Raw genomic sequence first — 14,924 nt, 5'->3', positions numbered from 1 at the left:
CCTAGGGCTCGAACTTGGGGCGGGACAAGTGCTTTGCACCCCGTTTCACCAGTTGAGCTACCCAGGATGGGTTAAATATAAGGAATATTCACACAAAAAAAATGTACGACAGAGCAGCCGCATCTCTGCCGGAGATTCTTATCTCCGCCGCAAAGCACGACGGAGAGTTCATGAGCTCCGGTTGTTGGGTTATCTACGGGTTCCTAGCATGCGATCATATTGATCTAGGGTTTGGTTTACTAGGTTTCATGCAGCGGAAGAAAAATCTAAACCTAGTCAAACGTCACACGCAACCAAACTCGCAAAACCCGAAAGATCGTGTATATCACCGAGGGAATCGTTACTTACCTCGTTCTCGATGAGACTTGAAGTTTATTTCGATCCGGGGCCTGTTCTAAATCACCAAGAGCTGAAAGTACAGCTCCTCTACACGTATCCACACCGACGGGAAGGATTCCAAACGATTTGGAACGAATCTGCTAGGATTAGTGAAGAAAAGGGTAACTCAAGAGACGAGATCCAATCCCGGTACAATAGAAATCGAAGAGAACAACTTCTCTAGGGTTCTAGGATGTTTCTCTGAGTTTTAAGTCGGCCTTAATTAAGTTTGGACGAAACCCGAAACTTAAATAAGATTAGAAAACCCTAAAAACGAATATTTGGAAATTTTCCGGATCCCGGTCCGCCGGACCAGGAGCTTGGTCCGGCGGACCAAGCTTAGTCCGAGGCCCACGGACTGGCTGATCTGAAGGCTTGGTCCGGCGGACCACGTGTGGTCAGCTCCGGACCAAGACCCTTCTTGGTCAGTTAACTTGGTCAGTTCCGGACCAACGCACTGAAAACTCCTTTTCGTGCTCGTTTCGGTCAAATCTCGTTTTCATTCTTCGTATTCTTCACGTATAAGTCCATCCCTATTGGTGTGTGACCCTGTAGGCCCATTCTAAGTGGTAGTGACTTTAGGAACCTTTCCCGAACCAGAAGTCATGGTTAGCCTCTAGCAAGACGCCATGACCACCCATTTAGAATTGAGTTAGAGGTGATCTAACCAAGGCAATAACAGCTCTAGTTCTGATCCTTTGTCTCACGATATCATAAGTTGAACAAGGGCATGGTTTGAGCCACCTTTCAAGTTCAACTGCTTTCTCGTCTTGGCAAATCGACTAATAAAATAGATGCAACTTCATCTATGGCGTGGCCACGCGTTTTCATAGTCCGACTTCCACGAGGGGGCCCAGCGATATCTCTCTTGTTAAGGAGGTGACAAGTCCCATATTGCGTGTCTACTATCTCCATATGATTCGTGAACGTATCTGATCAACGCCGTTATAATCATCCGGTTAAAGACGAAGTTTGACGCAGTCAAGACACGTCACTCCTCATATCAGATACTCTAGACATCTCAGGTATGAGGATCCATAAACGAAACGCTGTGTGAGATTCAAGTCATGACTCTGTCCATGTGACAATCTCATGCGGGTCATCCAGTCACTCGTTCACAACGAGTACCCATGATTGTGATCTACATCCAACGCGTTGATCACACCTCATTGCTAGTCTTCATTCAACATTGTTCCCACAATGATGACTGACTAGGGAGTTTAGAATCATTCTCTAATGATTCAAGGATGCCGAAATACAACAAACATGCTAATCGTATAACAGATAAATAATGCATTCATAAATCAATGAATCAATACAAAGTCAAATGTCATATCATGGATCATCCTAGAGCATTACAACCAACACCGGTGACATGTCATCAGAAAACCCAGAGACATACGAGCAAACCCACGAAGCGGAAGACTCGATACGCATCAACAAATGAATCTCCGACAAGCATATCGACCTGAACGGTGTTGGAAGTAAGCTTGTCATTTGAAGTACACATGTTGTGTTGTTTGAAGTTTTCAAAATTAGTTTGTTTGTAAATGACTCAGTCTTATGGTTCTCCTCGGAAAACTTGGTCATGTTTGCACGTTCCCACTTTGTAGGATGTAGTTGTTGATATTTTTTGTTATAAATAAAGGTAAAGACACCGAAAATGGATGTCGAGGCAGAAAGTTTTATGGAAAGTTTCGAAAATGTCTCTTGATCTTTGTCTTTGGTTTTTGGTTTGAAAATCAAAACAACGTTTCGGGAGTTCGGTTTCTACAAACGGAGATTCTCTGATTCCGGTGATGTCCAGCCAAGCCCACGTCTTATCTGGTGAAATTGCGCAGCACGATCTGGGACACACAACACCCGGGTCGTACCCATCATCCGGATGCGACTCGACGTGGCCGCCGACAACAATGGCGGTGTCAACTCTGGCGAGATCGACGTCGGAGATCGTGATATTATGTATATACCCTCCTCGGCCTCTGGTGGTTCTGAATGAGACGTCGAATAGGGAGCTACTGATACGGAGGTCGTCGGCTGTAACGCCGGACATTTCGCTCCCGAAGGAGATTTCGCCGCCGGTGGGGGACTTGAGATTGAGCCGCCGCAATTGCATGGGGGAAGTGGGGCGGTTGTAGCTGATGTCGTACTCACCCCCACCGCTCTTGAGAGAGATGGCGTCATGACCGGTGTTGATGGTCGAGTCCGAGGAATCTGAAAAACGTTAGGTAACACGAGAAAAAAGAACAGAGAGAGAATGACGATGAAATGCGACAGCACTTTAACTACCTGAAATGACTCCGAGGACGTAAGGAGAATCTACAGTTGTCTCGATCAAAACCTTCCAAATATGTACATGGGGCTTAAAACAACATCGTTTCTGTTCGAATTCTGATCCAAAAAACGTCGGATGATTGCTGAATCTGAAACATTTTCGTTATGGTTTATACCTGCAATAGCCTGGATGAAGGTGCGTTTCGGAACGTGATATTCGAAATGAATATGTAATTGGATGAGATGAATTCCATGAGATGAGGTCGGCTGAAGTTCAGAGAGCCCGACTCCAGCCATTCCTACCAGATCTCGCCCTGGCCATCAAATATCCCGTTATTACCTATCCGACCACAGTTTATAAGTCTCAGTGTCAAGTCGAGGAACTCTAAAAACACAGACTGAGGGGCATGTTGGCTTACCGGTAATGACCACATCCTGAAGATTATCACCGTTTATTAAGCTTCGGTATCGCTTTCCAGGAAGTTCAATGCCTCGGTCATAGGATGGGAGTGGATCCACAATGTCCCAATGCGATGGATCCTGTACCACGTCATGTTTTAATTGCCAAAAACCGAAAACACAGAACTCGATTTCTAATTATACATGGAGTTCTGCAAGAGTTTACGTCCTTTTAAACGTTCAATTGATATAGTTATACATGTTTCTTTTGACAGATCCTCATGATGACACCCTAAAGGACTATAGAATCTCTCCATAGAACATCTCAAATCCTGTGAAAACGCCGAGCAAATCTTTCTGGGAATAGGTTATATGAACATAGGAAATCCATCTTGCCTTCCGAGGACGGTGTGAGTCTGAGAGATCACTCAAATACCTCTGACCCGACCCTAATACAAACTTTTTTCACTTCTGCTGTTTGTTATAGCCATTGACACAATCAAGCAAACACTTCAAATCCCTTTTACCAAAAACACTAACCATCCAAATACTAGAAAGCCCTTTTTTTCCCAAGATATGTTTGATTTAAGACTGCCAATCCCAAATAAACTTGGGATTAATGTGATGTTGATGTTGATGTACATGTTTGATTTAAGTGATCATACCCCGGAGGCGAGAATCATGACGCCTTTCTCCAAGAAGAGAGTGAGATGGCTGGCTGGTGAGGTTGATGCTTCCGGTGAGCCATTTCCCGGGTGGAATGTAGAGCTGAGCTCCTCCTTTATCCGCAAACGACTTCAGGTAAAAAATGGCGTTCTAAAACACAACTGTGTCCAACGTTTTCCCATCCTCAACCACTCCAAACTCCGATACCGAAACACTGTGAGGCCTCGTGTCTGGTCTGAATCTTTCCTTGCATATTGCGTTGCTGTTGCTTTCGCCGGTGGCTGCTCTGATCAACTGATTGGTGAATGCCAGTAGCAACAACAATTCCACCTTTCAATATGCATCAAGCAAGCACAACCATATTGCTGGATTAAACAGTGGAGGGAATCTGTGATACAAATGATGGATCTTTCAACGTTTCTTGGGGAAAAAATGAGTGTGATGACATAAGATAATAGTTCTCGTCTTGCTGAATTTTCTCTCAGAGTCGATTACCGGAAAGCTTCAAAATTTCCCCAGAAAATCGAATCATTGCCAGGATGCCAACTAAACCGGCGATTTGAGAGAAATTTTGTTCGTTCTTTTGCTGCATATATATACGTACACGTATACGTATATGGGTTCCATCCATAGTAGGTGGATAAAGATCAGATGTTGACTTGAACACCATGCGAGAGAAAGAGAGCCACACGCACATAGATGACGCCAAGAAAATGTCCAAAATTTCCGGAATAGGCAACAGAAGAGACGGCAGTTTGGAACAGGGAATCGAGCAAAACCCCCAAATAAGAGGGTTCATAAGATTTCTACTGAAAAAACTGGCAACTTCTCAGAATTGTATGACCAGAAATATCAAGCAAAATAGCTGCGAATCATACGGAAAACATAGAATTTGGGCAGAACCCGTAAGAGATTTCGTATGATTCCATCTCTTCCCAAAGGTGAAAACTTTAGAATCGCAGCAGCAGGTTGAAAGAGATTAACCAAAACCCAAGAAAAATTAACCGATTTGAAACAATATTACAGGACAAAAAAAAAGGAGAGAAGAAACTTACTGGCATCTTCATGAACCCAAAGACTGAGTTTCCTGAACAAGGGAAGAGGAAAAGTCCTATAGGAACAAAAAAAAACGAGAGGAGTTGAAGGAGACCGAAGCAACTACATGTTTGTATCATCTGTGGGGCTGGCCATTTCGGTTATTAACCGAATAATCGAATCGAATCGAACCGAATAAAAGATAACCGTATTCGAACCGAATCCGATACTAAAACCGAACGGTTATGATTTTTTTAAACCCAAAAAAACTAAAACCGAACCGAACCGAACTGAATAAAAAAATAACCGAAAAAACCGATATTTTTCTTTGAAAAAATGAGTTTTTTACCGAAACCGAACCGAACCGAAAAATAACCGAATCGAACCGAACCAAAATGATTATAGTTTTTCTTTAATCGAAATAACCGAACCCGAATATAACCGAATCGAACCCGAACTGAAACCCGAAATAGTCACCCCTAATTTCTTGTCACTATTATTCTTCCTTTTTTTACCATAATTTCTTGTCACTATTTTTTTTTTTGTCAAACCAGGAAGTTCACCTGGACCTTCGGCCCAACCTACATCTCCCTGGGCCCGGGAGCAGCCTTTGAACACACAGCCTTTGAGTCGAAATTTAATCTGGTTTGAGAGTAAATAAATCCAGTTTTGGAGCAAAAGATCATTTAAAGTTGGTTACGTGGATACGCTGACATCAGCTTTCCGGACCAACGTGGATTTCCGATCACTTGAAATTGTGGTCAAACTGGTCAACGGGTTATTAGAGCAACAATTTGCAAGTTCGAGGTTCTATTCAGTTACATGTTGCAAGTTTGAGATTTAAATGACAGCTTTGCAAGTTAAAAGTTTATTTGTATATTTTTTTTGCAAGTTCGAGATTTTTTAGGGGTTTTCCCCTAAAAGATATAAATAGAAACTAAATAACAATAAATGTGTTATGTTAAGGTGTTGCTTAAAGAAATAAAATCCGAATTGGAGACGGATAGAGAAGAAAGTTTTTTTTTTGGATAATCTGTAAATTCTAGGGTCTTCGACATTACTATATTTTTCAAAGGATTAGAAAAATCCAAGTGAATATTATTCCCCACATTTAGATTTGAATCCGAGATAAAAACATATTTTTCATGTTATCTTTACCACTGTATCACCCAAACTTGATGATAGAGAAGAAAGTTGAATGTCTACTCTCAGTCATCGGAGAAGGCGCTAGACTGTCTGGCACAACATATTCATTATAATACAAATATAATTTCATACATATAATTTATATGATTGGACCTCCGAATGGATACAATTTGTCCGTCGTTTTATACCCTAGCGAGCTAGCCTTGTCTCGAGTAGGCTTGAAGAAACGCCGGCCAAAGAACAAAACCGAACCACGGGGATCGCCTTGTTTGAACGGGGTAAAGCTTGTGCCAACCAGGCCACTTGCAGGAGTGGTCTGAATCATTGTATTCGACTCTCGTGTTACTTTTTGTTAGAGAAAAATCAATAATATGAAAACACATACGTATCCGATAAGATGACAATTTCAATCTGATTCGATAATTTCGTCTTCAACCTATCAAAATACGTACGAAACAATAGTACACCAAATATGACTTCAAGGCATGTATTAGAACACTTTTCTAAAAGCGTTATTCTATCTCTACCGGATAAATGGAATCACGAGAATATACTTTTGAGATATAATGAAGCGATAATGATTTCGGTTTATCATTCCGATAATCATCAAACATAATCTTCTTTAATCGAAAACAAAGAAACCCTTGCGATAGTGAAAAACTATACGCAAGAACACTCAAATCTCTCACAAAATCACTTAGATCTTGTCACAAATCTATGTTTTTATGTTTTCCTTCTTGTTATATGACTTCGAGTGTGTTTATACACACTAAAACATCGAAAAGATATAAAAACTCAGAAGTTTTCGCCGACCGGTCGTGACTTTCGTTAGGGGTGGACACGGGTCGGATACCTGCGTTTTTGGAGATACCCGTCTTTGTTTTTGTCTTTGCGGGTTTTAAAAAAATGTTATCTCTGTCTCTATCTCACAATATCTGGATACCCGTTAGACGGGTACTCGCGACTAAATGACGGATACCCGCGAGTACCCGTACCCATGTGTATAATATTTTTTAATTTAAAATTAAACAAATATCCAACAAAAACATATATATTTTGATTTAAAAATACATTTAAAATTTGAAAATTTTTAAAACATTAAAATATAAATAAATTTTTAGAAAATTTTCAAATATATAAAATGATTTTAAAGTTAAAAGGATTAAGGTGTAATAAAAACATCATTATAAAATCTTAGATATTTTGGTAAATAGTTTAGAAATATAAGGGTAATTTTATATATATATATATACAAGTACCCACAAGTACCCATTCTCTAAATCTTTGAAACACGAACCTGTACACGTCATGCGGATTTTCTATATTTTAATACTCGTTTTCGTTTTCGTTGAGTATCGAATACCCGTTTTTCGAGTACCCGCGAGTCCGGATACCTACAAACCCGCGAGTGACGGGTTTAAATGTCCAACCCTACTTTTCACTCATATTGTCAATCAGAAAAAATGGTTTAGCCGCTCGTTTTTTCGAGGTACAACCCGATTATATAACATCTGAATATTATTGTTTAGAAAAAGTGAACTATCCGCTCGTTTATTCGATCTATAGTCTGATTGTAAAATCTGACCATTATTGCTCAGAAAAAGTGGGTTACTCGCTCGTTTATTCGAGCTATAACCCGATTATTCCGATATCACTTTTCATGTTCTAAACTAAATGTAACTTTTTCTGTTGAATCATAACATTTTAAACCAATGTATTATGAGAGATTAAAATCAATCAATGGTTTATTCTAAAATATCCAACACTTTTTTTTAATTTTCGTTTATTTTGTTTTGTTTGTAATGGTTGCTAAAGAATCATAACCACATAAAATATCCTTTGTGCACCTATATACTTAACAATGTTTTATGACTAAATAAAAAATACTAAACTGAGCGGAACAAATTACCAGTCCCACGCAATTATAGGTTATAAATAAGGTATTGCTGGTTTCAATTAAAAATCAAATTTATATAATTACATTTGCAATTCACGGCTTTTTATTAATAACTTTAGCTTTGCAATTCATGATTTTTTTAGAGTTTAAAACTCAAATCTTAAAGGAAAGACTATGCATATACGTTATAGATGAGTGATATTAGATTGTTCAAAATCAAAATTATTCAGAATACGAAAACACAAAATCCGAGCTTTGGCGTTAGAGCCTCGAAAGAATCGAGGCTTCCAAAAATTGACGGGCAGGCCCAACCAAAAGTAAGGCTGGGCCCACTCGCCTCGTTGATTGAGTTCGCGTGTCAGTATTAGGTGTTGGCACGATCCGCCGTCTCTATACGATCATTGACGAATCGCCTCTCACCCCCTGACAGGACGGGTTAACCAACCTAATGTAGTCCTACCCTTCCTTTTATAGAAGACACCGAGGCATGCAAACCTTGAAAACATTCCGATGTGGGATTTTGTCATCACCAACTATATTTTCCCTTTATACGAAATAAAAAGCATCCCGGCGTATACGCCTACCTCGACAATCTCCTGGTGTGGGAACATTTATAGAGAACGACACACGTTAAATCACAAGTACATATGTTTGTAATTTGATTTATTGATGGAGAGAATTTTCAAATGTAAGAAGTTGGCCTGTATATCTAATTTGAAACAAGAAGTAAATTTGATTAAACCAGGAGCCCTTTTTTTTTTATTCGATGGGATTCAACCACCGTATCTGGATTTGAGGGCTTCAGGAGGCTCCTCTTCCATGATTCCATTACCCTTTGTAGCCAAATACTCGCGTATTGTCGTTTTCCTGTCTCCCAGATACGTATGATCCATAAAATTGTTGTATGCTCTCTCCTCTACGTTCTTAGCTGCCAATACGCTGTGTCAAGAAAGAAAAAACTTGAGCTATTTGAAAGCAAAATCTAGACTCTTGAGAAAAACGAAGGCTATGTATGTTTTTAGGACTATCTTGAGATTTCTGGGTATGGAAGTCAGTGACTCCTTAATCGTCAAACCTTTTTGGGGGAAAATGCAATTAAAAAACTTGAAGGAACATTCATTCACACTCCCGTCACTCTTTTAGATAGATTCTGTTCATACAATCGTACAGATGTAAGTTGCAGAATTCGTGGAGCAAATCAGAGCTCCAAATTCCTAGTTCGACTAATTAATCAAGTACAAAGCTAAGTGTTTCTCATTTCTCCTCATAAGCATTGTTTTTTGTCACCTTTGTTAGTAGCAAATTGTGGTTGTTTTAGTTGTTAACTGGCCAATTAGCTTTCAGGGTTTGGAATAATTCATGTCAAATAGAGACACTTTATTCAGAAAATAGAAAAGGAGAGGGAAATCAATACCAGTGTCTCAGATAAACACGGCAAGGTAAGATGTCGTCTCTCCATATCTTCTCGATGTTGTGTCTTCCATAATGTTGAAAGTAGGCCTCTTTACTCCCTGCAGGCACAGTTTCAGGAGATATCCATATAACAAGATAATTATAAATTGGGTTTAAGCAGAGAAACTGTTAAGCCATATAGAAATTACATAAAGAAAAAAAATTTAAAGCTATCGGCTATGATTACATAACACTCCATGACCTCCGCAACATTAAAAACACCTCTTACCTTTGCATCTAACCTGGAAAAATTCCTCGTCACTGTATCTGGCGCAAAGTACCTGTTCAAGAGACAAATCCCCGAATAAGACACCAAGGTAACGATATGAAAGATAACTGCATTAAGTCTAATTTTCAGAGCTGACAAACCGCTGGATTCATGAAAGGTTCTCCTTCCAGCGTTTCGGGTAAGACCTGTATGAGAAAAGAACGAATCAATGGTGGCAATCTAGCATGTGCTATTGAAGCTCTGCAAAGGGGCAGGGAACTAGTTACTCACAGCAAGAAACCGGAATTCAAGCTCGCGTTGGATAAAAGCTGGAATCTGAGATTGTGACATGGCATATCAAAACATCAGGATAGTCTATAGCCCCCCGAAAAATGTAAGCCGATGAACTCAGCTTACAAAGTCACCTCATTACCTCTATTTTTGTGATCTCAAAGACGGTCACTACAAGGCTCTCTCCTTCACATGGCTCTACACTCAAGCTCGAGATCTCCTGTTCCATCACTGTGTGATCTCAGAACTGCTTTCTTCTATCTGAACAAACTGAGTAGGAAAGAAGAAAAAATAGAACCTACATCCTAATCAATCTGCTGATAACGATCCAGAACTTATAATCGCTTTCCATGCATGTTCACGAAGATACTCTTCTACTCCATTTCCTTGGCTACCCAACGGAAACGAAAATTCAAGGGGTCTTGGTTTCAGAATCAACTTGCAGGCTTTCCAGGAAGCTAATATTTACCTCAATTTTTTCTGTAGCTATACCATTTCGGGGAAAAAAAAATCGAACGGCAATAGTTTCACAGTCACGTTCCATGTTCTACCAGGACTACTCTTTTACTTCATTTCCTACGTAACCACACAGAATTGCAGAACTATTCCAGAATGAGAAAACATCGAAGGAACCTTAGTTTCAGGTTTCGCGATCCCGCGCTCGAAGAAGATGGGAGCGACGTGCGCGAAAACTCGCCGGAATCCATTCAATTTCGCGACTCTGAAATTCTCCAAATCGGGAAACGTACTCCTCGCGCTTTTCTCTATTCCGAAACGAGAACAAGCAATCCAACACCATGATAATGATCATCAGACACAATCAAGACAATTTGCAAACAAAATCTGTGTACGCACCGGAGAGAAGAGAGCCGAAGCCGCAGATGGAGATCCGACCGTCCGAAGCGAGGATCTTCTCGAAATCCGATTCGTCTTCGAGTTCGATCACCTCCGGCGAATTCGGACGGAGGATACCCCCGGACATCGCCACGAACGATCGCCGGCGAACTTCTCGGATATTCGATATTCGTGGAGAGAGAGAGGGGCCGAGAGTGGCGGCGCGGGAGGGAGGAGGAGGAGGAGCGGAGCGTGGACTCCACGCGATCGGGAAAAGCGAGTAGAGAGAGGGTGAGGCTGTGAGTGATAGGGCAGTCATTGACTCATTGGAGAGCTTTAACTCGACTTGGAGTTGGTGGGGGGTGTTTAGGTAAATATGTAAAAGAGAGATTTACAGACATTTATTATGCAAACAAACCCATATACAATTCACAAACATAAAATATACTCTCTTTTTCAACGCTGAATTAAGAAGATAGATTTTGGTATTAAGAACTATCAGGAAGAGGCAATGTATCTTAAAATAAAATCTCTATAGTATGTACGGATAAATAATCTTTGAATATATATATATTATATGAAACCTCTTTTTTCTCTTTCTGTGAGTTTATTTAAATTCTTTCTATCTTTGAATATATATATATATATAATATTGTATGTCTTCGTCTGCGAAATCCCCTATACAAAATTCCTAAAGGAATCAATAGGTTAAAAAGACCAGAAAGAAGGGGAATTGATTGATCAGTGGAAGACTTGAGGCTCTCGCTGAAACGGGCCTGAGGTCTTCCTTGCACATGAAATCCAAGGGGAAAGACACGAGGTTTCCACGCACGGACTTGAGTCTGTCAAGTGGATCTGTCCTCTTGATGTCTCCGTTGTGGTATGACTCCAGCTTCTCCGGAGCTATTCCCAGACAATGGTCATGGGTCCCAGTTGAGGATGACCATTTTTACCCGACACCTGTGGGTTTTCGGGTACCCGACATTCGTGGGTAACCGAAAAGCCACAAGATATAATTATTTCCCTTTCAATCAATAAAAAATTATTTTCTGTAGAAAATTATATAAAATCTTGAATGTGGCATGTTTCTCTCAAATTATTTTGAGAGATATTTTGATTGGGTTGGAAATTGATTTTCCTCGCGTTTTCAACTAATTCTGTTTTATATGATGGCATGGATTAAGCCAAGGATCTTCTTTCCTCCACGTCAACTTAAACCGTTACCAATATCCAATAACACGTCAAATCGAATCGGTTTGCATAACCAAAGTAAACCGGGACTGACACACCAGACCGGTTTGGTTTTGTAAATCAGGCCGGGAGCAATAAAACACCAAGGCGCACAGAACAGCGAAGAGGCTGAGGATTACTGACAATTGACTAACAAAGAATATAAACCACACCAATACAAAATTCACTGCACAAGTGGTAGAAGCAGCAGAGACGCAATCTATCTACTTAATCTTCTTCTTCTTCTTCTTCTTCTTCTGGGCATTTGCAAAACCAATCTGAAACACTGTATCATCCGTCATATCATATCGGTTACAAAGAATCACTGAATGGTATTACCCCCGAAAATGAGGCTCCTTCAGGGGACTTTATAGCAGCAGAATCAAGAGAGCCAAATCGGGTAAAGACAGAAGAAGGCTGGAGACGTGTCTTCGGAAGCCATTGCTCATCGGAAGTACGGTTGGGAGCGAGCATTCTTCTCCATTGAAGAATACTTTGGTCGGGAATCCATCACCAGCTCGGACATTGATCCCTGGTATCAATTTCTTGGTAAATGAGATACTCGACTGTTGCTTCCTGGGAACCCGAGGGTCTTTCCTCGGGTTATCACTGTCTCTTTCTGTAACAAGATAGTTCAGCCCGGGAAGACCCTCCATGAATATAGTATTGTTCACCCCATCGATACTGAGGGTGGTTCCGTTAAACGAGTAAGCCTTCTCAAAACCTGGGGTTGCTTTTCTCATCTGAACTCAGCAAGCAAAGTCAGTTCTCCCCCAGTTGAACATCGTGACTCGAGCAGTCCATCCGCCTCTGTAGCCTGTTGCCAAATGCCAATTGATGCTGACTCCACAATTATCACCGCAAGGCAAAGGATCTGGCACTGGCCCGTGTTTCAGATCCACCCAAAGCAAGGGCAAGAGTGGTTTGGTTCTCAAAAGGAACCAGAAGGGCCTCAGGTGGAAGAAGGATAGCCAGGGCAGTTGTGCTACACGTGCGAGCTGCCCGGCTGCGGGAACACCCGCAAGCACAGGTTTTACATGGGATGATCGAGTCCTTGATGTACGCAGAGAATGTACACAACATCTTGGGCTAGAGCCCATTGGTTGGGTGATATTGCAGACTACCTGCCAACTCGCAAAAGCGGTCCATTTGAGGGCAAGCCACTTGGATCAGGGAACTGGCTCGGGCTCACCCGAACAGGAGGACCACATTGGTAGTCTGGGTTCAGGGTTCCGTTGATCCGCCAACACTGAGGAGGAGACAGAGCAGAAATGTTGAGATCTGGTGGCATTTTGAACACTTGCATCTGGAAGACTGAACTCGACTTGCTTGGATCCATAGACCGTGGCAAAATTGTCCCATTTCTACATCATGAATGAATAAAGCCCACTGTAGAATCATTATACTTCGTAAGAGGAAGGTCTATGATAGTTGGCCGCCTGGCACAGCTCAAAACATTGGAAAAGTCGAGAACTTGGAAAAGTCGTCAACGCAATCTGATGAATCGACAGGACTCGGGTAAGCCCCTTTCATGATGTAGATGAATTCATCCCACATCCAATCTATAAGCTTAGTTTCCAGTTGTCCAACCGGCCGAGCGGGTTATGGTCCTCGATTGTGACTTGGGCCCAGTAATTCGATGCATATGATCTGATCACATCGTACATGATGGTGAGATCTCCCTCATTCCGGGAAAGGAATTCTTCGTCAATGATGTCAGTTTTAAAGTTTGGATCTGGATTGCAGCATACTTGTAGAATGTTCTTTACCTGGAAAAAAAAAACCCAGAGTATGGGGAATTCAACACAACATAAGAAACCAAACATCAAGAAGCAGAATAGCAACAAACACAGAGACAACCTACAACAAAAACTCAGTCTGTGATAAGCTCTTTGTCATTGCTAATCGCTACTCCGGGATTATCCCTTAATGTGAAGACTATGATAGCGGAAGGAGCATCAAATCGTCTTTGGTCCACATCAAACAATGTATTGAAAGATTACTAGGACATTTGAAGCAGCATAACTACTTAGATTCATTGCAGTTATAAGATTACTAGAGCCAATCAAAAAACACTGGGAGAGGAATCTTCCTTTTGGTTAAAGCTCCAATCTGGATTACCACTACAGACTGGTTCCAACTTTCAGACAAAAGAAACGTAGACAAGCATAGACTTTTTCCACGAGATCTGATCACTGTGATTGTTTTCAGGGTTTTAACTTCCTGTGGATAATGCTTGAACTACAATATCCAATGCTTGAACTACAATACTAGGTTTCATCGTCGATTCTTCATTCTAAAAATAGCAAACCCAGATCACTCTAACAGTCGTGCGATATTCAAAACAAGCGCAATCTTCTCTCCATGAGATTCGGAAAAGAGGATTGGATGAGAAAATCGAGACGGAAATTCAGGAAATACAAACGAAATGGTATGATTTACCTCGGTGAGTGGCCTTGGGACAAACCCATCCATCATTAGCAAGTGTGATGTTCTTCGGAAGCGGCACATTCGGCGGAGCAACTCCGAACTGCGTCCCGACAAGCTCGACGCGCGCTTGCATCTGGGTGACGTCACCAGCCGTCTTCAGATCGGTCGCCGGATATCCGACGAAAATAGTACCGTTTCCGATGCCCACAGGGAAGGCTCGAGCCGCCCGCGAGCACGGCGTTGGATGCAAACCTCTATATATATCTGTCCCACATCGGCAATATTTATAGTTTGATACTTCAGTGTCCTCTATAAAAGAAGGATAGGGGCCATTTCCCGCGACAATCCCGTCCTGTCAGGGGTGAAAGGTGATCCGTCGATGACCGTAAAGAGAAGGCGGATCGTCTCCAACACCTGGCATGCGAACTGAAGCGAGTGGGTCTAACCTTTACGTTTTTGTTGGGCCTGCCCGTCAATTTTTGGAAAAAACCTCGATACTTTCGAGGTTCTAATGCCGATTACGTCTTTTGAATAATTTTGAAACATACTCTACTCATTTTATGATTTATAACGTATAATTGCATAATATTTTTTTTTAAGATTTTAGTATAAACTTTAAAAAACCTATAGATTGCAAAACTAAAATTATAAAAATTCCGAAATTTGTAATAACATACAAACCTG

The 14,924-nt window shown here is 41.1% G+C and overlaps 2 protein-coding genes and 1 pseudogene across 2 annotated transcripts; all 3 read right to left on the bottom strand.

Moving 5' to 3' along the window:
- Positions 1–1,725: 1,725 nt before the first annotated feature.
- Positions 1,726–4,784, bottom strand: LOC104821882 (probable polygalacturonase). The gene is given in 9 exon segments (XM_010552897.1): positions 1,726–1,874; positions 2,177–2,236; positions 2,239–2,592; positions 2,668–2,758; positions 2,829–2,992; positions 3,072–3,192; positions 3,717–3,770; positions 3,772–4,047; positions 4,773–4,784. Coding segments are annotated over 9 exon segments (1,281 nt in total).
- A 3,596-nt stretch (positions 4,785–8,380) lies between these two features.
- Positions 8,381–10,926, bottom strand: LOC104821787. The gene is made up of 8 exons (XM_010552780.1): positions 10,602–10,926; positions 10,380–10,510; positions 9,889–9,966; positions 9,747–9,791; positions 9,617–9,661; positions 9,477–9,528; positions 9,210–9,306; positions 8,381–8,734 (listed from the first exon to the last, which is right to left on the bottom strand). The coding sequence occupies exons 1-8, from the start codon at positions 10,897–10,899 to the stop codon at positions 8,569–8,571; spliced, it is 912 nt and encodes a 303-aa protein (XP_010551082.1). The 5' UTR covers positions 10,900–10,926; the 3' UTR covers positions 8,381–8,568.
- Positions 10,927–11,956: 1,030 nt separating this feature from the next.
- Positions 11,957–14,872, bottom strand: LOC104821786 (annotated as a pseudogene).
- Between the last annotated feature and the right edge of the window lie 52 nt (positions 14,873–14,924).

Source organism: Tarenaya hassleriana, unplaced genomic scaffold (genome assembly GCF_000463585.1).
Source record: "Tarenaya hassleriana unplaced genomic scaffold, ASM46358v1 Cleome34, whole genome shotgun sequence".
Taxonomy (NCBI): domain Eukaryota; kingdom Viridiplantae; phylum Streptophyta; class Magnoliopsida; order Brassicales; family Cleomaceae; genus Tarenaya; species Tarenaya hassleriana.
This window is presented reverse-complemented; position numbering and strand designations above follow the sequence as displayed.